General features: G+C 48.3%; 1 protein-coding gene across 1 annotated transcript in view; it reads left to right on the forward strand.

Moving 5' to 3' along the window:
• LOC306927339 (protein sel-1 homolog 3) overlaps nt 1-23,629 on the forward strand; it is a gene marked incomplete at both ends in the record, with an annotated part of 81,483 nt that overhangs the window by 25,868 nt on the left and 31,986 nt on the right. Inside the window, 6 exons of the mRNA XM_079507050.1 lie at nt 789-924; nt 18,698-18,841; nt 20,033-20,229; nt 21,563-21,584; nt 21,905-22,053; nt 22,451-22,576. Of these exons, the coding sequence (XP_079363176.1) occupies nt 789-924; nt 18,698-18,841; nt 20,033-20,229; nt 21,563-21,584; nt 21,905-22,053; nt 22,451-22,576 (774 nt within the window). The remainder of the gene's footprint in view (nt 1-788; nt 925-18,697; nt 18,842-20,032; nt 20,230-21,562; nt 21,585-21,904; nt 22,054-22,450; nt 22,577-23,629) is intronic.

A 23,629-nucleotide genomic window follows, 5' to 3' on the forward strand; every position in this document is an offset into this window, starting at 1 on the left:
AACAGGTGACCAACCCTCTCCTCCCCGAGACGACGCTACGGGATCAAATACGTTTAAATATCGTAACTAATTAGTCTTTCCGTGTGTAACAGGTGACCAACCCTCTCCTCCCCGAGAGGACGCTACGGGATCAAATACGTTTAAATATCGTAACTAATTAGTCTTTCCGTGTGTAACAGGTGACCAACCCTCTCCTCCCCGAGAGGACGCTACGGGATCAAATACGTTTAAATATCGTAACTAATTAGTCTTTCCGTGTGTAACAGGTGACCAACCCTCTCCTCCCCGAGAGGACGCTACGGGATCAAATACGTTTAAATATCGTAACTAATTAGTCTTTCCGTGTGTAACAGGTGACCAACCCTCTCCTCCCCGAGAGGACGCTACGGGATCAAATACGTTTAAATATCGTAACTAATTAGTCTTTCCGTGTGTAACAGGTGACCAACCCTCTCCTCCCCGAGAGGACGCTACGGGATCAAATACGTTTAAATATCGTAACTAATTAGTCTTTCCGTGTGTAACAGGTGACCAACCCTCTCCTCCCCGAGAGGACGCTACGGGATCAAATACGTTTAAATATCGTAACTAATTAGTCTTTCCGTGTGTAACAGGTGACCAACCCTCTCCTCCCTGAGAGGACGCTACGGGATCAAATACGTTTAAATATCGTAACTAATTAGTCTTTCCGTGTGTAACAGGTGACCAACCCTCTCCTCCCCGAGAGGACGCTACGGGATCAAATACGTTTAAATATCGTAACTAATTAGTCTTTCCGTGTGTAACAGGTGACCAACCCTCTCCTCCCCGAGAGGACGCTACGGGATCTGAATAAGACTCACCGCCAGTGTGCAGAAATAAAGACATTCACTGAAGCTTTTCTTCAGGAAGTGACTGGAAGGCACCGCTTCGCTTTAAACAAAGGTGAGATACTCCTCTCCTTTTCTTCAGGAAGTGACTGGAAGGCACCGCTTCGCTTTAAACAAAGGTGAGATACTCCTCCTTTTCTTCAGGAAGTGACTGGAAGGCACCGCTTCGCTTTAAACAAAGGTGAGATACTCCTTTATTTTATTTAGTTTTGCTGCTTTTCTGCCTTTTATTGATCGTATCAAGTGAAGATGGACAGCAGGAAAGAGGGAGAGAGAGACACACGCAGCAAAGGTCGTCATGAACACAGGACTCGAACACGCGACGCGCTGTCAGGCAAAAGCCTATATATGGCATGTGCCTGGACCGCTAGGCCAGCGGGCGCCCCGGGATACTCCTTTCTTGAATAGAGGGTATATGCGCGTGTTATGTACCTGGCCTAGGGGGTGCCAAGATACACAACAAAAAACCGTGGAGACGCAGTTTACCAAAGAAATATAATTTATTAATTAAACCAGCAATCAAAGTAATAAGTAAACAAACAATAATTGAGGAATAAACAGATGAAGTGTGGAGGTCAGTATTCAGTGGTGTAGTGCGTGTATGCATGAGTGAAATGTATGTGGGTGCGTGTTGTATGTATTAACAGAAATGTTGAAAAGTGTGCATGGTGGAGAAGGTGCAGGAGGCAAATGAAAGAACAGAACTCGGGAAGGACTGGGGAAGCAGGCATTTATAGGGCGTCGACACCCGGGCCCAGGTGCGAGCCACTTAGGCTGATCATCATGATTAGCTCTGCTCCCCAATCCTATTGGATAAAAAGAACAGAGGTTACTATAGGGTAAACCCAACATACACCAAAACCAGACAACCTAAGAGTAATATATATACACATCATAATATAGGGAACCGTCACACCCCCCCCCATAAAGACGGGGTCCCAAAGGGAACACCGGCACCCACTACTTGAATTAGCTTTAAATATATCCAATACTAACATTAGCATTAAGAGTGCTCCTATAACATGGCCAACCCCCCTGTTAACAGTCTCCACCCCAGCAACTTATATATTGAAGCATTTAAGGGACGAATGCCAAAACAGGGCGAAACCACAGAGAAGACCCCTAATAACATTTGTCCTCAAGAGACCAGAATGGCCTCCATGTAACTCTAGAATGGCCTGTCTACCTGTGGAGCTGCCAGAACAAAACCAGTTTGTTTCTTACGTTTCTTTCGTTTCCTACCACGTTTAGTTGTAGAAATCCTGTCATTTTGATCAGAGACCTGCTTTACCACAGTGTGTGGACCAGATACGTCTGCCTGAAAGGTGGCCGCTTCCCTAGTTACCAGGGGAACGGACGTCACCATTGCTGGTGGCTGAAGCCCCGCCCACACCTGAGCACCAACCAGGTCGTTACCAAGGATCACAGTCACTCCTGGAATCGGCAGTGCTGGTCGCACGGCCAGCTTTGCTTCTCCCTGAAAAAGTTCACATTTAAGCACCACTTTATGCAAAGGAACCATCAAAACATTCATGTCTATGCCTCGGACAGGCGCCTTGTCACCCGTGTCAGAAACATTGTTTAACGGAAGAACACCAGCTTGCATAAATGAATCAAAAGCCCCCGTATCCCTTAGAATAGTTACAGGTACTTCTTTTCCCCCTTGCACCAAAGACACAGACCCCTGCCTGATAAATGGATGGTAAGATCTCAGTGCTGCAAACTCTGTATCCTTATTTGGACCGAAATTAGGTGAAACACAAATGGACACCGGATGAACTGGAGCGGCAACGCCAGCCCCTTTTGGTTGCGAATGACCTGCGCTCAAAGTTTCAGTCCTGGGGTTTAACCGGAAACACTCAGATTTCCAGTGGCCACGTCTATGACAGTAATTGCAAACCTTGTCTTCCTCATGCATATTACCGTTATTGTCATTTTCAACCGGGCGAGGTTTATCAGAACGGCCATGAGACTCGCCACCGCCAGCCATACACTCTCCACGGTCACGGTGCGTCAGGACATAATCATCAGCGAGTGCTGCCGCAGCCGATGCGCTGCGCGCCTTCTGCTCACTGATATACGTCGCCACTCGAGCAGGAACATAATTCTTAAACTGCTCCAAAATCATCAAATCACATAGCTCCTCAAAATCAGTTACCTCCGAGGCGTTACACCAGCGGGTAAAACTGGTCGTCAAATCACGTGCAAATTCCAAATGACTCTGCTTGTCATGTTTTTTCCAAAACCTAAAGCGCTGTCTATACGCCTCGGGCACGAGCTCGTAAGACTTTAGCACCGCGGCCTTAACGCGAGAATAATCTTGGCTATCAGCGACAGTCATAGCTGAAAAAACCTCTTGCGCCCTGCCTGTGAAGACACAATGCAACATCAACGTGCGTGCAGAGTCAGGCCATCTACGCACGTCGGCCACACGCTCAAACATGGCAAAAAATGCCTCAGGATCACGTTCAGAAAACTTGGGCACCAGACGTAGATTTCCACTAATATCAAAACCCCCTGCGGACTCTGCAGGTTCTGTAGTAGATACTTGTGCAGCAACTGAAATCTTACCGTCCCTTATCAGGTCCAGCCTGTTCTGCTCTACTTGCCATTTCATCTGTTCAGCATCATGTTTCATTTTCTCAATGGCATATTGCGTGTCTAGCCTCACTTTGTCCTGATCAGCCTGCAATTTAGCCTGCAACATGATTAATTCTTTTTGTTGTTCAAAAGTCCAACCTGTCCCTGACATTACCGTAGGCACCGCCGATGCAGTGTTTAACGGAGGAGACACCTTCTCTGGCTCTGCAAACTCCTTCTCTTCAAACAAATGGTGCCTCAACACCCCTTGTACGGATTCCTTTGTCTTCTTGTCGTTTGAATCAAGTTTAATTTTATAATGGTCTGCTATTTTAATTAGTTGGTCTTTGGTGCATTGCATTAACAGCTCTTCAGAAGGACAAGCCACAAATGCCTCTAGCGTAACCATCCTGGCTATGTGCGCTCAGACAGTCCCCCAGCTGGTTAAAACACAAAACAAATTACAAGTGCCCCTCTAGACTATTTAATCCCCAAGCTAACTCCACCCGTCTTCATGCCGGTTTGCGGAAGGTATTTATGCACTGAAGGCCACCGCAAAGGCCTAGCTGATACCGAGAGGCAGGGAGGGCAACCAGAAACTGGCGACCCGCATGCACCTCTCAGCTGTGCCCCCGAGACGACCGTGCGTACGCACAGCCGCTACAGCCGCACCTTGCACCTAAACCACCCCCCGGCCTAGACCCAGCGAGCTATTTTCTATCCCCAGAAGCTAAACGCACCTAACAGAGACACTCATAACCATACAAAAGACAAAACCAGCCCGGCAAACTTCTTTTTTTTTCCCACTTTAGCAGCACAAATTCCAGGAAAAAACCTCACCACTAGCACAAAACTTAATCAAATTCTAATTGCAAAATAACCAAATGTCTTTAACAAATTCAAATAATCAACCAAATCAACTGCATCTCCCAAAGTCCGAGCACACAAGCGTGTACGCTGAAGTAAACATCGCTTTGTACTCACCGGACTGTAGTGTTGACCACATGGACAAGGAAACCCCTGGAATGGTTCCCAAATGATTTCACTCAATTCACAAAACCACGGTGCAGACGAGCCATTAATCAAGGCTAATTTGCCAATTGACTACCGCAGCGCAGAACAAAAGAGGCAGAAGGGCGAGTCACTTGACTCTCCAAACTTACTGCACAACTATCCAAAATTCAAGCGGACAGAGCCCCCATTTTGTTATGTACCTGGCCTAGGGGGTGCCAAGATACACAACAAAAAACCGTGGAGACGCAGTTTACCAAAGAAATATAATTTATTAATTAAACCAGCAATCAAAGTAATAAGTAAACAAACAATAATTGAGGAATAAACAGATGAAGTGTGGAGGTCAGTATTCAGTGGTGTAGTGCGTGTATGCATGAGTGAAATGTATGTGGGTGCGTGTTGTATGTATTAACAGAAATGTTGAAAAGTGTGCATGGTGGAGAAGGTGCAGGAGGCAAATGAAAGAACAGAACTCGGGAAGGACTGGGGAAGCAGGCATTTATAGGGCGTCGACACCCGGGCCCAGGTGCGAGCCACTTAGGCTGATCATCATGATTAGCTCTGCTCCCCAATCCTATTGGATAAAAAGAACGGAGGGTTACACGGTAACCCAGGTTCTCTGAGTGGAGAGACTGGCTCTCCACTACAAATTATTCAATTTGTACGGGAACTGACCCCACGGGGCAGTGTTCATGGATATCTCTTTAAGACACATCATCTACGGTGGCCCTGCCCAGATGCCAATCAGCGGGCTATTTAAGCCCCGTCTGGGCATGGCCACTTCGATTAACTTGATTGACACGAATTTCGGAGCGGCTCTTTCGTGGAGAGCCAGTCTCTCCACTCAGAGAACCTGGGTTACCGTGTAACCCTCCGTTCTCTATCGTGTTCGAGACTGGCTCTCCACTACAAATTATTCAATTTGTACGGGAACGCTCTAAGACACACCGCGAGGAAATAAGCAGACCCAGCTGCCCCCGCGGCAGCCCGAGGCAGTTTAACCCTGAAAACTATCAGAGCCTATACGTGGTGAGCGCCATGGCCGTGGCCATCCCTGGCGCCAGCTCACCAATGTGCTCCAAAACCCTTAATTAAGAATAAGATGCTCGTGGCCTAGGTGCAAGACGCAACCTAGGCCCAGCTGGCCCAGCCAGACGCTGCGGCCAGTCAACAAGCTCGTGGCCTAGGTGCAAGACGCAACCTAGGCCCAGCTGGCCCCGCAAGACGCTAAGGCCAGTCAACAAAACTCATGGCCTAGGTGCAAGACGCAACCTAGGCCCAGCTGGCCCCGCAAGACGCTAAGGCCAGTCAACAAACCCCATGGCCTAGGTGCAAGTCGCAACCTAGGCCCAGCTGGCCCCGCAAGACGCTAAGGCCAGTCCAACGCTACTGCCTGGAGCCCAGCACCCGCTCTGTGAATGGGGTGCTGGCTGCCACGTTCACACAGTAGAACCTTGTGAATGTGGAGGGTGTCGACCAGGACGCTGCTGTACAAATCTCGGACAAGGTTGCGCCTCGCCACAAAGCCCATGAGGCCGCGAGGCCCCGAGTCGAGTGTGCCCGCACCCCTGACGGGGCTGGCTTGCCTGCCTGTTTGTATGCCTCCTGGATAGTTTCCACTACCCAGTGGGAAAGCCTAGCCTTCGAGACCGGCTTCCCGAGGCAGTTATGTCTATAACAGACGAACAGCTGGTCCGTTGTCCTGAGGTCCTGCGTCCGTTGATGGTACGTCCTCAGGGCCCTGACCGGGCACAACAGAGAAGAGGGGTTGAGCGAGCGCAACTCAAGGGATTGACTGGCTCGTCCAGACCAGACCTTAGGGTGGAATGCGGGGTTCGGTCGCAGTACCACCCCAGCATCGTCGGGCAGGAAGCGGCAGCACTCCTCATGCACTGACAGGGCATGTAGCTCACCTATTCTTTTTGCGGTCGCCATTGCCAGCAAAAATGCGGTCTTGTGGGAGAGCCATTCCAGCCCCACCGTTTCCAGGGGCTCGAACGGCCCGTGCTGCAAGGCTGACAGTACCACCTCCAGATCCCAAGGGGGGGCTGTCGGCCTACCCTGCGAGGGATGAGACCTTGTGGCGCCTCTAAGGAACTGATTAATCAGGTCGCAACAACCGTCTGCCAGTTTCCGAGGCCCAACACGGTTCGCCTTTATGGCCGCCACCGTACCCCTCAAGGTCGTGGGAGACTTGCCTGCCTCCAACATTCCCTGGAGAAACGAGAGGATGTCGCGAGCCCCACAAGAGAGGGGATCCACCTGCCTCGCAGTGCACCATACTTGGAAATTACCCCAGCGGTATGCATACGCCCTCCTTGTAGATGGAGCTCGTGCTTCCTGCAGAGTCCCAACTACCGATGGAGGCAACCCCATGGCTAGGAACTCGGCCCTCTCAGGGGCCAGGCCCAGAGCCTGAGTCCCTGGGGAAAGGGATGAAAATGCGACCCGTGGGCTTGAGACAGGAGGTCCCGACGCACCGGGAGCTCCCAGGGCCGGCCTTGCAGGAGGGGGGCAATTGCCGAAAACCAGAACATGTGGGGCCAATTGGGGGCCACAAGGATGAGGCTCACCTCCTCCCCCTGAACTCTCTGGAGGAGCGGGTGTAGGAGGACGAACGGAGGGAAGGCATAAAGGAGGCCCTTCGGCCACTGATGTGCCATCGCGTCCGTGCCCAGGGGAGGGTCGTCCCTCCCCACGGAAAAGAAGAGGGGACAATGTGTCGACTCTCTGGAGGCGAAAAGATCGACCACGGCGGTGCCGAACCGATTCCAGATCTCGTGCACCACCTGAGGCTGTAGTCTCCATTCCCCAGGGGGGGGTCCCCCTCTGGAGAGCTGATCTGCAGCAACATTCTCCTGGCCCGGCACATACATCGCCCTCAGGGACCTGAGCCGCGGGTGCGCCCATTCCCATAAGGTCCGGGCTAGACTGCAGAGGCGAGGGGAGCCCAGGCCCCCCTGCCTGTTGACATAAGCTGCCGCCGCTGTGCTGTCCGTTCTCACCAGGACATGGCGGCCCCTTAGTTCTGTCTGGAAGCGCCGAAGCGCCAGATAGATTGCCCGCAGTTCCAGGAGGTTGATGTGCTGAGACAACCAAGGCTCCTGCCAAAGACCACTGACGCCGTTGCCGTTGTGGACCGCTCCCCAGCCTGCCAGGGAGGCGTCGGAGGACACCAACTGACGGCGCAGTACCGGACCCAGCGCCTTGCCCTTCGTCAGAGTGGCCGGCTGTTCCCACCAAAGGAGGGCCACTCGCAGCCTGCGTGTCACCAATACCATGGCCTGCAGGTCTCTCTGAGGGCAAAGGCCCAGACCGAGGAGGCAACGCTGTACCGGCCGCATATTCAGGAGTGCCAGGGGCACGATGTGTACTGTGGCCGCCATAAGCCCCAACAGGCGAAGACATAGTCTCCAGGTCACCCTGGCCCCCAGCCGAAACTGGGACAAGCAGTCCCTGATGGCGGCCTGCCTCACCGGAGTGAGGGACAAGGTCCCCGCCCTGGCATCCAGCCACATGCCCAGGAACTCCATGGACTGTGACGGCTGGAGCTTGCTCTTCTTCTCGTTGAGGCACAGGCCCAGGTGCCCCAGGTGCTGCAGGAGCCGAGCCACGTTGTCGTGGCACTGCCCCTCTGAGCGGGCACACACAAGCCAGTCGTCCAAATAATTGAGGATGCGAAGGCCCTCTCCCCGCAGAGGTCCCAGGACTGCGTCCATGCACCTCGTAAACGTGCGGGGGGCTAGTGACATTCCGAACGGTAGGACACAGAACTCGAAGATCCTGCCGTCGAAGGCGAACCTGAGATACCGTCTGTGTCCTTCCCATATCGGAACCTGGAAGTAAGCATCCTCCAGGTCGATTGATGCGAACCAATCTCCTGGTAGGATGGCCTGTCGGACCCTCGGCACCGTCAACATCCTGCAGCGCAGGGGTCTCAGATACCTGTTGAGCCCCCGCAAATCCAAAATTGGTCTCAGCCTCCCATCCTTTTTGGGGATGAGGAAGTAACGGGAGTAGAACCCCGCCTGCTGAGTGGCCTGCGGCACCACTCTGATGGCCCTCTTCACCAGGAGAGTGGTGATCTCTGCTGCTAAAGCCTTTCTGTGTTTCACGTCTGCCACCACTGTGAGTGTGGCAGACCGTGTCCGTGGGGGCGAGCGCAGGAACTGCAGCCGATACCCCTGGGTCATGGTGGAAATCACCCAGGGGTCCGCCCCAATTGTCCCCCAGAACAATGTCTGTTCCAGGGGGCGAAAAGAGGGGGCTGAGCCCCCCCCACCGTCAGGAGCGCGACGGGGGCCCACGGGGCCCTCTGCCCCGCCCCCGCCCTCGCTTCTGGCCTCGGCCGGGCCTGCCTCGCCGAGTGGAGTCCAACTGGGCCCTTAGGTCCCCTGGAGCGTCATAGGTGGGTCGGGGTGGCCCTGCCCGGGAGGTCGCGACCTGCCGGCTGCGGCCCCTCTGGATAGCCCCCGCCACCTCCATAGCACACTTGCGGGCCTCCTGGGCCTGCTGGAGCAGTGTCATGGCACTCGGCCCGAACATGGCCGATGGTACGACGGGTAGCTCCGCCAGACATTTCCTGTCAGGCGCTTCAAGCCTCGACTGTGACAGCCAGAGGTGGCGCCTTGCCACGCAGAGCGAGGCAAGCGCCCTGCCTGATGCCACCGCTTGCTCCTTCATTACTCTTGCCAAAAGCGCCGACACCTGCTGCAACTCGGCAGCGAGGTCGGGGCCCCCGCTGTCCAGCTGTCTGGCCAGACCGCGTTGGTACAGGGCTAGGATCGATGCTGTGTTAGTTAGTTGACCCTGGACCGACAGGGCTCCATGCACCTTGGTCAGCATGGTGTCCATGGCCTTGGTGTTCTTAGTGGCACAGGCTGGCTTCCCCAGAACTGACGTGGCGGGGGCGATCAGGGCCCCCAAGGCCCTATCCAAGGGCGGTGGTGGGCCACAGCCGATCCTCTCCCGACCTTCCACGTTCCCCAGTCGCCTAACTAGGCCTGACCAGCGATGGGGCTCCGCCGGCCTCTGAAACTGCTGGGACACTAAGTCCTCCATCTCTGGGAGCAACGGCACCACGAGGGGGTACGGCTTGTCCCCAACTTCCTCGTCGAACCGGGAGGTTCTCCGTGTCTGCCCTGAGGGCAGCTCCACATCCAAGGCCTGTGCGGCCCGCGCCACGAGCTCCAGAGCGGGGGAGGGGTACTGCTCTTGCTCCTGCTCCTCCTCCGCCTGTGCCTCCTCCTCCCCCTGCCAGGGGGGGAGGTCTTCTTCCTCAAGGTCCTCGGGGTCATCCCCCAGAACATCCACATCCTCCTCCTCCGACCCCTCCTCCAGGTGCGCCTCCTCCTGGCCTACAATGGCAGCAGGGTTCTGTGGAGCCGGTGGGGTCGATATTGTGGCTGTAGGGCGCCGCAGGATTGTAAGGCGCCGTAGATCCGGCGGACGCCCTGGGGTTGGCGGAGCTAGCGGAGCTGGCGGAGCTGGCGGGGCTGACGGAGCTGTGGCTGACGGGGGTTGCCTCTGCCGCTGGTCGCCACCAACGGCAGTCTTTAGCCGCTTAGCCTGATGCTGCTGGGCTACAAAAGCCTCTACCGGTGCCAGAGAGAAAGACCGAGCCCTGGCCTCCCTCACTCTAGCCGGCAGGATGAAACAGTTCATGCAGAATGCCGGGTCCAAACTGGCCATGTGTGCATGGTCCAGACCTAAGCACAACATGCACATTTCATGGCCGTCCTCCATGGGCATTTTTACCCCACACCCCGAACAGGTGTGCGCCGGACTGGCCATGTTTCCTTATGCACTTAAATATATAGCTATGTGTTATAATTTACATATATATGTTCATATATATATGGATATATCTATTTACTTATTTCTACTTATTCAGCCAAGTATATAGACATGTATTATAACTTCATATATATATTTAAAGTATATATATAATTAATATATATATATATATATATATATATATATATGAATGTATACCTATTTATTTATTTAAGTACCTGGATAGGTATATAGATATGTATCACAAGTCTACTATCTATAACCTATATCTATAATTGTGTGTATATAAACCCACTTATTATATAGACCAGACTATACGACGTTGCTTGGGTGACACAGTGTATTTGCTGTGCACGCACTAGAGCCTCCTCCCCCCCACGCCGACGTGATGACGTCAACGCGGAAGTCGGGGGTTGTTATTGTTTCCCTCTGTCGTGTGGTCCGGACCGCGGCGGCAGCGAACAGCGGCAGCCGATAGCCTCAGAGATACGTTGACTGAGTCAGCTCTCTCTGGGTTCTACCCCGCCGACCGCCGCAGCGGTATACAGCCGCGATGATTAACCCGGCGTTTCTCCGACGGTGTCGGTTCCGCTCCGGGTCTCACAACGCTATGCAGCCAGGGTGCCCAAGGCTTCCACCAACGGTGTCGGTTTTACGCTTGGGACCCTTTGGCCACGCCGAGCGCCGTCGCAAGGTTTCCCCCAACGTGGTCAGGTTTCGCCAGGGACGGACACACGGACAAGACTGAGGCTTCCTCCGCGAGCGGGTTCGGCACTCAGCTTGTTTGCTGTTGTTGTTTTGCTTTTTTTGTGGAGCTACGCGGCGTCCTGAGAGGAGTCGTCGAGATGACCGGCTCTCTCTTACCTCGGTAAGTGGACTGTGTGCCACGCAGCTGTTATAATATTGTTTGTTTTTTATATAATGTGTTTTCCAAACTGCTGAGATAGCCTACGTAACGTCTGCTCTCGTGGAAATCAAAAGATCGAAGTGGCCATGCCCAGACGGGGCTTAAATAGCCCGCTGATTGGCATCTGGGCAGGGCCACCGTAGATGATGTGTCTTAAAGAGATATCCATGAACACTGCCCCGTGGGGTCAGTTCCCGTACAAATTGAATAATTTGTAGTGGAGAGCCAGTCTCGAACACGATAGAGAACAGAGGTTACTATAGGGTAAACCCAACATACACCAAAACCAGACAACCTAAGAGTAATATATATACACATCATAATATAGGGAACCGTCACAGCGCGTGACATCATCATCAAACCAGGAAGTTATGCAGGAACGCCTACTACTGAGTGGCAAAAAACTACTTTCCTGGCCTTACATCCATAAGGATACATACATCCACACAGAAAAGTCATATCTGATTGCATTAAACAACATTAAAAAATGTTAAACTCACTTTGCATGTTGCTTTGCCACTCGATTTGCCACTCGATGTGCCATTCACTTTAAGCATGCGCATACCCTCTATACACTAAAACCAGGCAAGGAGATCAAGGCAGGAAGAAAAATATGGAATGCCGTGATTTTTGTGTTTTTTTTTCTTTTCTTCCATTTTTTATGTGTTTAATAGGTGACAGAACTTCATTAGACCCCTTGGTGTGGTTGTTATGTGCAATGAAGTCTTTCCTTTGTATTTAGGGTTTCTGCTGAAACCTTGACAGTCAAACGTGCCAATGAAAGAAAACTGTGATATAGTGACATCACAATATCATGCCCTCCCCTAACCCCTCCCCCTTTATCATACCACAACAGCTGTGGGTGCGGCTTCAGTTCAGGTGGATCACCGCCAAGCCCCCAGCTAGCTAGGCTGGCCAGCGTTGACGTTGCGAGACGTAGTGGTGAAAGCTGGAACTGCAGGCGGGCCCGTGCATTTATGACGAGGAAACCAGAATCCCGTGTAGCTGCTGGGGTTTAACATTGAGCGCTCGTTTTCACTTCCGCATATTTGACCACCAAAATTTGGTGGGATGCCGTTCCGGTCCTCCCTCTATCCTTTAGAACTCCATGATCACCACCCATCACCACCAGGTGAACCAGGCATACTTAATGAACTGGTGCATGGGCTTGTCCACATAAAAATGACATTTTAACAAATACTGCACACGTAGGGCTCCATTTTTGTCACCGCTAAACCCCTTATCCCTAAACTTCTTCGCCTTTTTTTACTATTATGCAAAACATTTTTGAATAGTTAAAATAGCCAGTCTACAAGCTCACAACGTGTCAATGTAGATTGGCTAGTTGAACTATTCAAAAATGTTTTTAAAAATAGTAAAAAAAAAAAAAAAAAAGGCAAAGAAGTTTAGGGATAAGGGGTTTAGCGGTGACGGAAATGGAGCCCTTAACCCATTTAGACCTGAGGACGCATGTGTGTCATATTATAGCTTTAAACCCATTTTGGGGCGGGAACCCCTTTTGGTGTTTTAACTAAGCATTATGTTATACTTTAGCTATTGAAAAATAGCAGGTCTGCTATTTTTGGAAAATCGTAAAAATGCGGCACAAATCTTTGAATATATATTCTTTCAGAGCGAACGTTTTTTTTATTTCGACGTCAGGCCTGAATGGGTTAAGGTGGTTGCACACTGGACGCGTTTTTCGGAAAGTTTCTCCATCGTTTTTTCCGAAAAACGCGTGTGGTGTGCAGGGACCTTTACTCCTTATGTAGATAATGATAATACGTGTGGTGTGCAGGGACCTTTACTCCTTATGTAGATAATGATAATACCTGATGATTATGTTTCAGGGACCTTTACTCCTTATGTAGATAATGATAATACCTGATGATGATGTTTCAGGGACCTTTACTCCTTATGTAGATAATGATAATACCTGATGATGATGTTTCAGGGTGTGGTGTGCAGGGACCTTTACTCCTTATGTAGATAATGATAATACCTGACAGGGACCTTTACTCCTTATGTAGATAATGATAATACCTGATGATGATGTTTCAGGGTGGGAAAGAAATCACGGCACTCCATCTTTAACATATAAAGCCAGGCGTTTCTTCGGCCCCCTTTTAGCTGTGCCAGGAAAAAACTACAGAAAGCCTCGCGCTAGTTTATTAGTGACCTTCTAATATTGTGAATTTAGTTCACAAATCATACAAATAAAGGCTTCTCCACGTTAGTGGAAAACCTTTGCTCTTATCAAAACATTGCATTGAATCATTTCAGGTTGGTGCAGCCCGTCCTACAGTACATCACATTATGAAATGAAGTAACATGCTCTTATCAAAACATTGCATTGAATCATTTCAGGTTGGTGTAGCCCTCATAACATCATGAAATAACATGGTCTTATCATAACATAACATTGAATCATTTCAGGTTGGTGTAGCCCTCATAACATTATGAAGTAACATGCTCTTAAACATAACATAACATTGAATCATTTCAGGCTGGTGTAGCCCTCATAACATCATGAAATAACATGCTCTTAAACATAACATAACATTGAATCATTTCAGGCTGGTGTAGCCCTCATAACATCATGAAATAACATGCTTTTAAACATAACATTACATTGAATCATTTCAGGCTGGTGTAGCCCTCATAACATCATGAAATAACATGCTCTTAAACATAACATAACATTGAATCATTTCAGGCTGGTGTAGCCCTCATAACATCATGGAGTAACATGCTCTTAAACATAACATAACATTGAATCATTTCAGGCTGGTGTAGCCTGTTATGGCAGGAATGAGCTCTCATCATTCGTGATCAGCAGAGGCGAAGGCACGACACAGCGTCAAAGAGTCAGGCATCTTTCTTTATTCATCATCTCAGTAGGACATCTCAGTACAGCAGAATGGTTAACAGTCCAGCAGCCCTCTCCCACCACTCTCCCACAGCTCTCCCCATCAATGACATACAACCCCCTTTTATTATCAAGCACGTCTCAATATACAACAGGGACATAGACAGATAATAACAGGTGGTGATTAAATCGTCTCCTTTCCTGGTGTTTGCTTGCGACATTTAGACATAGTCTAAATGGGATAGTTGGAGGCAAGCAGGAAACAGACTAATTTGAGAACACACCCAAGTAGGTAATTGTCACCTTTGTAGGGCTTGAAGACTTCAGCTGTCAGAGTGACAGGAAGACTACTCTAAATGGGATATTTACACAAATACATGTATGAGAGCTATTAGTAAGTGAACATGGGAACTACAGCTGTCATTAGTGACAGCTTCTGCCAGGAAGCCATCGTTGCCTATTCTGATTGTTGACCAATACCCCCGAAGAGGTAATAGTGACAGCTGTCAGATTGACAGCTGTTGGTTGGTTTGACTGTGTAGTGAATGATTGTTCCATCCTATTTGACCGAATGGAATACAATAATAGTTCTTATTGAATAGTAGAATTGGCATTCTAAAACTGCCATTACAATCCACCGCTTTATATATGAAAATTGATACCTTATTAATTTGCATGGCCCAGGAGATTTTTAGAATGACAAATATTGATGATTAAAACTGTATGGCTAGATTCATGTTTGATGACAGTGGTCAGATAAAGAAGGCTTCGCTATTTATTCATTTTTTTCTTCACTTCTAAGAACTAAAAATTACTGGACACATCTAGAATCAAGAAAAAACACATCTATAGTTAAATTAGAAGATAGTGAACACATCTAGTTAAATTTAGGAAGATAGGCACATCTAGAAAGATCTTGTAGATCTGCTAAAAGGTAGTGATTCCTTGCTCCGTTCCCAATACTATTTGTTGGTAAAGTGTAATTCCACACTACACGTACCTATAATAGTTAGGTAAGAACAAAATTAACTGAAATGATTAAACTTACAATTAAGGTAGGATTTACATTCAAATGGAAATAATTAAAATGGATTCTATTAGGATAGAATGTAAACACTTCAACAATAAAATATAATTAAAAGAATTGAATGTCAGTCCACCTCTCAGGCTGTTTTTCACACCCGGAAATAAATAAATAAACAGACTGACAGCGAAAGGCTATTTTCTACTTTTTAACACACAGACACACAAATAAACTCCCCTTTCCTTCCTCCCCTCTTGCCAGCTGGACAGAGAAAGAGAGAGAAAGGAAAGCTGTAAATCAGACATTTATATTTTCCAATATCGAATTAACTCAAATTAAACTGTTACTGATGTGAACAAGGTGAGGTCTCTTTGTCTTATTTTATCTCCATTCAATGTATTACTATACTATTTAATTTTCGTAAGCTCACTAGATTCGATTTTTTTCAGATCTCACCCCGAAGATAAATCTGTATTCTATTACTTAAGTTAGCCCACGGAGATAAGGACCTATTTTGAAAGCTCACTGGAACGATTTAACTGCAGATCTTACTATTCGAAATAGGTTTTTTTTTCATACATCACATGGAATTTTAACGAAATTCTTGACATGGAATTAGAATTACCGTGGGCTACCTAGTAAAACCAGACTAATTGACAGGAGACAAACTAATATTAGACTTTTAACCTTGTGCCATGCCATCTTAAATGATCGATTTCACATTATTGATTTAACACCTTGAAACACTAACTTTTGAATAGTTACTTTAGATCCATATTACTTATTTGCAAAACTGTAAATGTATTCCTAATTTGGGTTTATTGACACACACACACACACACACACACACTGAAAACACCTTTGCCACTCTCTCCTTCCATTTTGGGAGGAGAGTGAGATGCGCTCAGTATGGTCTGTGGGTGGAAACAAATTCCACTACAACTTTACCCATTGTCCTATTTTAGGTTTCTGGTTTTCAGCTGCTGTTTTCACATACATTTTTACCAATTTTAAAGTGGATTTTAATAAGCCTAGTTATAATTTTCCCTAGACTGTTGGATTGCATTTTAGATTAGATCGTAGTTTATAATTTTGTAGTTCACTACTTGCACATGTAGTAAGACTAAAATAGATTAAATCACATAGGATAAATTACAAACTAAAGATCTAGTTACTTTCAGTTGTTTTCTCTTTAGCCAAAATTGATTTCCTGGCCTGCTTTACGGCAACGCCAAGCTTTCTGGTTTAAGGGGCACTCACGGATCATATGGCCTTCCTTGAAGCAGTAAAAACACGTCTTCTGTCCCAGGCAGCGTGCATAATGTCTGTGTCGATTTCTTCTGTCTTGTTTTCCCTGGCGTCTCGCGTCCATGCTAGCAACGTCAAGCCTGGCTCGGCCATGCCAGCGGCGTCCGGATTCCTGGCGTCTCACGTCCTCTCTAGCAACGTCAAGCCTGGCTCGGCCATGCCAGTATGGTGTTGGTCCTGGTGGTCCTGGTCGTCTAACTCGCTGGCTGTGGAATGGCCTTGGGTTGCCAGGCTGGCTATGCCAGGCTCCCCAAGGTTGTGGGTGTTGTCTTGCAGCCCAGACGGGTGGTCTGGTGATTACTTGATGTGGTGTCCTGGCTGTTGGTCTTGGGGTAGGCTCGATGTAGTCTGGCACATCAAGTGACAGTGCCTCGAAGCCACCCAGTAGATTGGTTATTTTTGGTTCCGTCGGTTTGGTCATTTGAAAGTCTCTGTTGTGAATGTGGTTGATGTGGTCGTTGTAGTAGCTGTCATTTGGTAGGGACACATGTAGTCGTGTGTCTCTCCTTTGGTCGTTGTAGTAGCTGTTCTGGTCTTCTTCGTTGACAGGAACGGTGTTGGCTTGGTCGTCGGTTGTGTTGGCTTGGTCCTGGTCGTTGGTTGTTTTGGCGTGCAAAGTGTAGTTGGCGTGTAAGCCTGTGAGTTGCATTACCGCGGTTTCAAGTTTCTGTTGTAGTAGAGTCACACGTGACTGTGCGTCGTCCATTAGTTTTTTCTGGTCCTCCAGTTGGTGTTGAAGTACCATCTCTCTTTGCTGTGCGTCGCTCCTTTCTCCTGTTCACGGCGTCATTTGTTATGGCAGGAATGAGCTCTCATCATTCGTGATCAGCAGAGGCGAAGGCACGACACAGCGTCAAAGAGTCAGGCATCTTTCTTTATTCATCATCTCAGTAGGACATCTCAGTACAGCAGAATGGTTAACAGTCCAGCAGCCCTCTCCCACCACTCTCCCACAGCTCTCCCCATCAATGACATACAACCTCCTTTTATTATCAAGCACGTCTCAATATACAACAGGGACATAGACAGATAATAACAGGTGGTGATTCAATCGTCTCCTTTCATGGTGTTTGCTTGCGCCATTTAGACATAGTCTAAATGGGATAGTTGGAGGCAAGCAGGAAACAGACTAATTTGAGAACACACCCAAGTAGGTAATTGTCACCTTTGTAGGGCTTGAAGACTTCAGCTGTCAGATTGACAGGAAGACTACTCTAAATGGGATATTTACACAAATACATGTATGAGAGCTATTAGTAAGTGAACATGGGAACTACAGCTGTCATTAGTGACAGCTTCTGCCAGGAAGCCATCGTTGCCTATTCTGATTGTTGACCAATACCCCCGAAGAGGTAATAGTGACAGCTGTCAGATTGACAGCTGTTGGTTGGTTTGACTGCGTAGTGAATGATTGTTCCATCCTATTTGACCGAATGGAATACAATAATAGTTCTTATTGAATAGTAGAATTGGCATTCTAAAACTGCCATTACAAGCCCTCATAACATCATGAAATAACATGCTCTTAAACATAACATAACATTGAATCATTTCAGGCTGGTGCAGCCCTCATAACATTATGAAGTAACATGCTCTTAAACATAACATGACATTGAATCATTTCAGGCTGGTGCAGCCCTCATAACATTTTGAAGTAACATGCTCTTAAACATAACATTACATTGAATCATTTCCGGCTGGTCACATTATGAAATTAAATAACGTGCTCTTATCATAACATTGATAATCATTTCAGGCTGGTGCAGCCCGTCCTACATGACATTATGAAATGAAATATCTGTAGCTCTTAAACATAACATAACATTGAATAATTTCAGGCTGGTGCAGCCCTCATAACATCATGAAATAACATGCTCTTAAACATAACATAACATTGAATCATTTCAGGCTGGTGCAGCCCTCATAACATTATGAAGTAACATGCTCTTAAACATAACATGACATTGAATCATTTCAGGCTGGTGCAGCCCTCATAACATTATGAAGTAACATGCTCTTAAACATAACATTACATTGAATCATTTCCGGCTGGTCACATTATGAAATTAAATAACGTGCTCTTATCATAACATTGATAATCATTTCAGGCTGGTGCAGCCCGTCCTACATGACATTATGAAATGAAATATCTGTAGCTCTTAAACATAACATAACATTGAATAATTTCAGGCTGGTGCAGCCCTCATAACATCATGAAATAACATGCTCTTAAACATAACATAACATTGAATAATTTCAGGCTGGTGCAGCCCTCATAACATCATGAAATAACATGCTCTTAAACATAACATAACATTGAATCATTTCAGGCTGGTGCAGCCCGTCCTACATGACATTATGGAGGACCGACAGCCAGCAGGGAACGTGCAGACAGCGCTGGAGCTGGAAAACACAACTCTCGTACAGCACGCTGTTCCACTTCCTACAGACACAAGAGGAGTCTCTGGGAACAGGTATACTCTGGCCCTGAAGCAGGGGGTTCTCACCGTGGGTGGTCTCTGGGAACAGGTATACTCTGGCCCTGAAGCAGGGGGTTCTCACCGTGGGTGCTGCAAGGGTGTCTCAGAATACCATTTAACCGAAAGATATTTGGAATCTATCGATATATCTTCGGTTTAATCACTTCTTAGACCCTCTAGACCAGGGGTTCTCAACCCGTGGGTCGCGACCCCTCGGGGGGTCGCCAAATTATTTTAGGGGGTCCCCAAATTATTTTCAAAAAAAAAAAAAAAAAAAGATTTTGTTTTTTAATTTTTTTTCCACGGTTTTTCAAAAATAGCAGACCTACAAGCTCGTAGCGCGCCACTTGGTGGCGCGCTATGAGCTTGTAGATCTGCTATTTTTAAATAGTTAAATTATAACAATGCTTAAAACACCAAAAGGGGTTCCCGGCTCCCGCCCAAAATGGTTTAAGGTTATTGTAGCAGTCAATTTATATTGGGGGTCGGGAGGGGCGGGGCGGGGGTCCCGAGACATTGCCAAAGCATTTCCGGGGGTCCCCGGCCAAAAACGTGAGAACCCCTGGTCTAGACCAAGGGTGTCCAAAGTGCGGCCCGCACCTGAATTGTATTAAGAACGGCTCGCCCAACAGTATGGGACATTTTTACATTGAAGTGTATTATTCACCTGGGCATTTCCCAGAGTCTAATTTGTCAGGATTCCTTGTTCCTTTATTGGGTGATTTGGAAAAAATCCCGCACGTCTGGTTATATTTGGTAATGTAGTCGGCCCTCGGGTGATTTAATATTTTATAATATGGACACCCCTGCTCTAGACTTAGTGTAACAAACCTGAGTTTCACGGACGGTACTCGGTGAGTTCTTTTTCAATCTACACCAAAGCTCTCAGCAAGAATTAGCAGATCTACAAGCTCACAAGACGTCACAACCTGAAGCATTGTGAGCTTGATCTAGATCTGCTATTTTTGGTCAACAGTAGTTGATTGATTGATTGATTGATTGATTGATTGATTGACCGACCTGTTGGTCATTCAGGCCTATCTCTTTATGTGTTTCTGAAAACGTTATCGTCCGGTAATTTTGTATGTCTGTGGCAAATAAAAATTACATTTTGACAAAAAATGCCCACCACAAGCCAGCTGCATGGCGATGCTGACCCCTGATGTGAGCTCTCCTTCCCACTAGGAGCGTGGGACGTGAGGAGCCTGTACGACCAGGCGGTCAGAGGGATGCTGGACGAGGACCAGGTCAAAGAAGCAGCGTCCAGGAGCCGCAACGCTCTGCTGGAGGCCGCGTCCTGCCTGGGTGACCACAGAGCCTCCCTCATGCTGGCGTCTGTCCACCTGGCCGGCCTGGCACACAACCCCGTCGACCAGCAACAGGTTGGCATAACAGTAATTAGCAGAGCGTGCACGTACTGCGATCGGCTGGGTATGTATGTATGGCGGTGTTGTCCACCTGCCAATAAGGGAACACCATTATTATGTATGTATGTATGCATGCATGTATGCATGTATGCATGTATGCATGTATGTCGTGGTAAGAATGGTGGTCCCTTATTGGCTGTTGATGGTGACATAACTACGGTACGTTTTCAAGGCTGGTATATAAGGTCAGTAACGGGTCTAAAGGATTTAGAACAGAAGATGTAATAGACATTAGTTAGTAGCAGTACTTGCGCGCTCTGCTTGCGCACAAGTAGGCCATGCATGGGCATGGCCTACTTGTGTGCAAGGCGCAAGTTAGCACCTCAACAGAGTGCATTTCTAGTTGATTGATTGAATACTTTTATTGGTCAGACGTGTAAACAACACATGGTACGGTAAGACATTAATTTACTTCCCCCCAAAAGTCTGTCCGACAGCAACAATATGCTAGATATAGTTTCTCATTTTCTAAGCAACATGTAGTCAGGTAAAGGTACTTTGATCCAGAAATCAGGAAAAGGGAGTACTGAAGCCAAACTAGTTTAAGTGGCTGTGACTCAGGAGGTAGAGCAGGTCGTCCAATGATCCCTGGGTCGGCGGTTCGAATCCCGGCTCCTCCTCCTGTCCACATGTGGAAGTGTCCTTGGGCAAGAAGACACTGAACCCCACGTTGCCTCCAATGAGTCGGTCAGTGTGAGCTCGCCACCATTGGTGTGTGAATGTGGGAAGTGAGGACGCTGGCGTCGACTGTTCGCCGCTTCACCTCCCAATGTATGAATGAATGAACCATTGTAAAGCGCTTTGAGCACTTGGAAAAAGCGCTATAAAATGCAATTAATTCATTATAATTCATTATTAACCACTGCTCTGCCATACAGAACACATGTATCCTGTGCTTTGTCTCCAGGGTCATGTGTACAGTTTGATAGGTGTGTCATACAGAACACATGTCTCCTGTGCTGTGTCTACAGGGTCATGTGTACAGTTTGATAGGTGTGTCATACAGAACACATGTATCCTGTGCTTTGTCTCCAGGGTCATGTGTACAGTTTGATAGGTGTGTCATACAGAACACGTCTATGTGCTTTGTCTCCAGGGTCATGTGTACAGTTTGATAGGTGTGTCATACAGAACACATGTCTCCTGTGCTTTGTCTCCAGGGCCATGTGTACAGTTTGATAGGTGTGTCATACAGAACACATGTCTCCTGTGCTTTGTCTCCAGGGTCATGTGTACAGTTTGATAGGTGTGTCATACAGAACACATGTCTCCTGTGCTTTGTCTCCAGGGCCATGTGTACAGTTTGATAGGTGTGTCATACAGAACACATGTCTCCTGTGCTTTGTCTCCAGGGCCATGTGTACAGTTTGATAGGTGTGTCATACAGAACACATGTCTCCTGTGCTGTGTCTCCAGGGGCATGTGTACAGTTTGATAGGTGTGTCATACAGAACACATGTCTCCTGTGCTGTGTCTCCAGGGGCATGTGTACAGTTTGATAGGTGTGTCATACAGAACACATGTCTCCTGTGCTGTGTCTCCAGGGTCATGTGTACAGTTTGATAGGTGTGTCATACAGAACACATGTCTCCTGTGCTGTGTCTCCAGGGTCATGTGTACAGTCTGATAGGCGCGTCGGGCCACGACCGTTTAGGCCTCATGCATCTGGGATACAAACACGCTCAGGGTATCGACGGCTTCCCCAAAGACCTGGACGTGGCCTACAGCTACTACGCCAACGTGGCTGCCCACAGCGTGGACGACAGCTGGACTGACGAGGTAACACATTGTACAGATATCCCGAAAGCATGAACAATAGTGTTGAGGTCATTTCATGTTTGGTTTTGTGTGCGGGTCTCACTCTCTGAAAATAGCCGATCTACAAGCTCACAACGTGTCGCGCTGCGACACGTTGTGAGCTTGTAGATCCGCTATTTTCGGCACACAGTTGAGTATACTCACTCAAGTTGAGTATAAATCAGTGATTTATACTCAACTGATGTTAAAATCAGGCATTTCGATGCCATCACGTCTGGCTAAAATACAATTTAGTCGACTTAAACTGAAAGCTTTTAGTAGCAAAGGCTTGTGGCTTCACCCACAACTTTGCTCTCAAAATCAGCACCAATGAAAACAAACAGTCTCTAATGTGTGGTGAATCTCCCCGTCTGGACAGCAACACTACCCGGCTGAGAACACGCTCCTCGCCAACGAGGAAGCTCTACAGGAGCTGCTGCACGAGAGCAGCGACGCCTTCCACTTCCTGAGGTTCCAAGCAGAGCGAGACGACGCAGGGGCTCAGGTAATACACCCCTGTTTACCAACCACTAGAGAGGGACAACGTGGGGGCTCAGGTAATACACCCCTGTTTACCAACCACTAGAGAGGGACGACGTGGGGGCCCAGGTAATACACCCCTGTTTACCAACCACTAGAGAGGGACAACGTGGGGGCCCAGGTAATACACCCCTGTTTACCAACCACTAGAGAGGGACAACGTGGGGGCTCAGGTAATACACCCCTGTTTACCAACCACTAGAGAGGGACAACGCAGGGGCTCAGGTAATACACCCCTGTTTACCAAACACTGTGTCGGGACAACGTGGGGGCCCAGGTAATACACCCCTGTTTACCAAACACTGTGTCGGGACGACGCAGGGGCTCAGGTAATACACCCCTGTTTACCAACCACTAGAGAGGGACAACGTGGGGGCCCAGGTAATACACCCCTGTTTACCAACCACTAGAGAGGGACAACGTGGGGGCCCAGGTAATACACCCCTGTTTACCAACCACTAGAGAGGGACAACGTGGGGGCTCAGGTAATACACCCCTGTTTACCAACCACTAGAGAGGGACAACGTGGGGGCTCAGGTAATACACCCCTGTTTACCAACCACTAGAGAGGGACAACGTGGGGGCTCAGGTAATACACCCCTGTTTACCAAACACTGTGTCGGGACGACGTGGGGGCTCAGGTAATACACCCCTGTTTACCAACCACTAGAGAGGGACAACGTGGGGGCTCAGGTAATACACCCCTGTTTACCAACCACTAGAGAGGGACAACGTGGGGGCTCAGGTAATACACCCCTGTTTACCAACCACTAGAGAGGGACGACGCAGGGGCTCAGGTAATACACCCCTGTTTACCAACCACTAGAGAGGGACGACGTGGGGGCTCAGGTAATACACCCCTGTTTACCAACCACTAGAGAGGGACAACGTGGGGGCTCAGGTAATACACCCCTGTTTACCAACCACTAGAGAGGGACGACGTGGGGGCTCAGGTAATACACCCCTGTTTACCAACCACTAGAGGGACGACGCAGGGGCTCAGGTAATACACCCCTGT

This window comes from Electrona antarctica, assembly GCF_951216825.1.
Source record: "Electrona antarctica genome assembly, chromosome: 7".
In the NCBI taxonomy this organism is placed as follows: domain Eukaryota; kingdom Metazoa; phylum Chordata; class Actinopteri; order Myctophiformes; family Myctophidae; genus Electrona; species Electrona antarctica.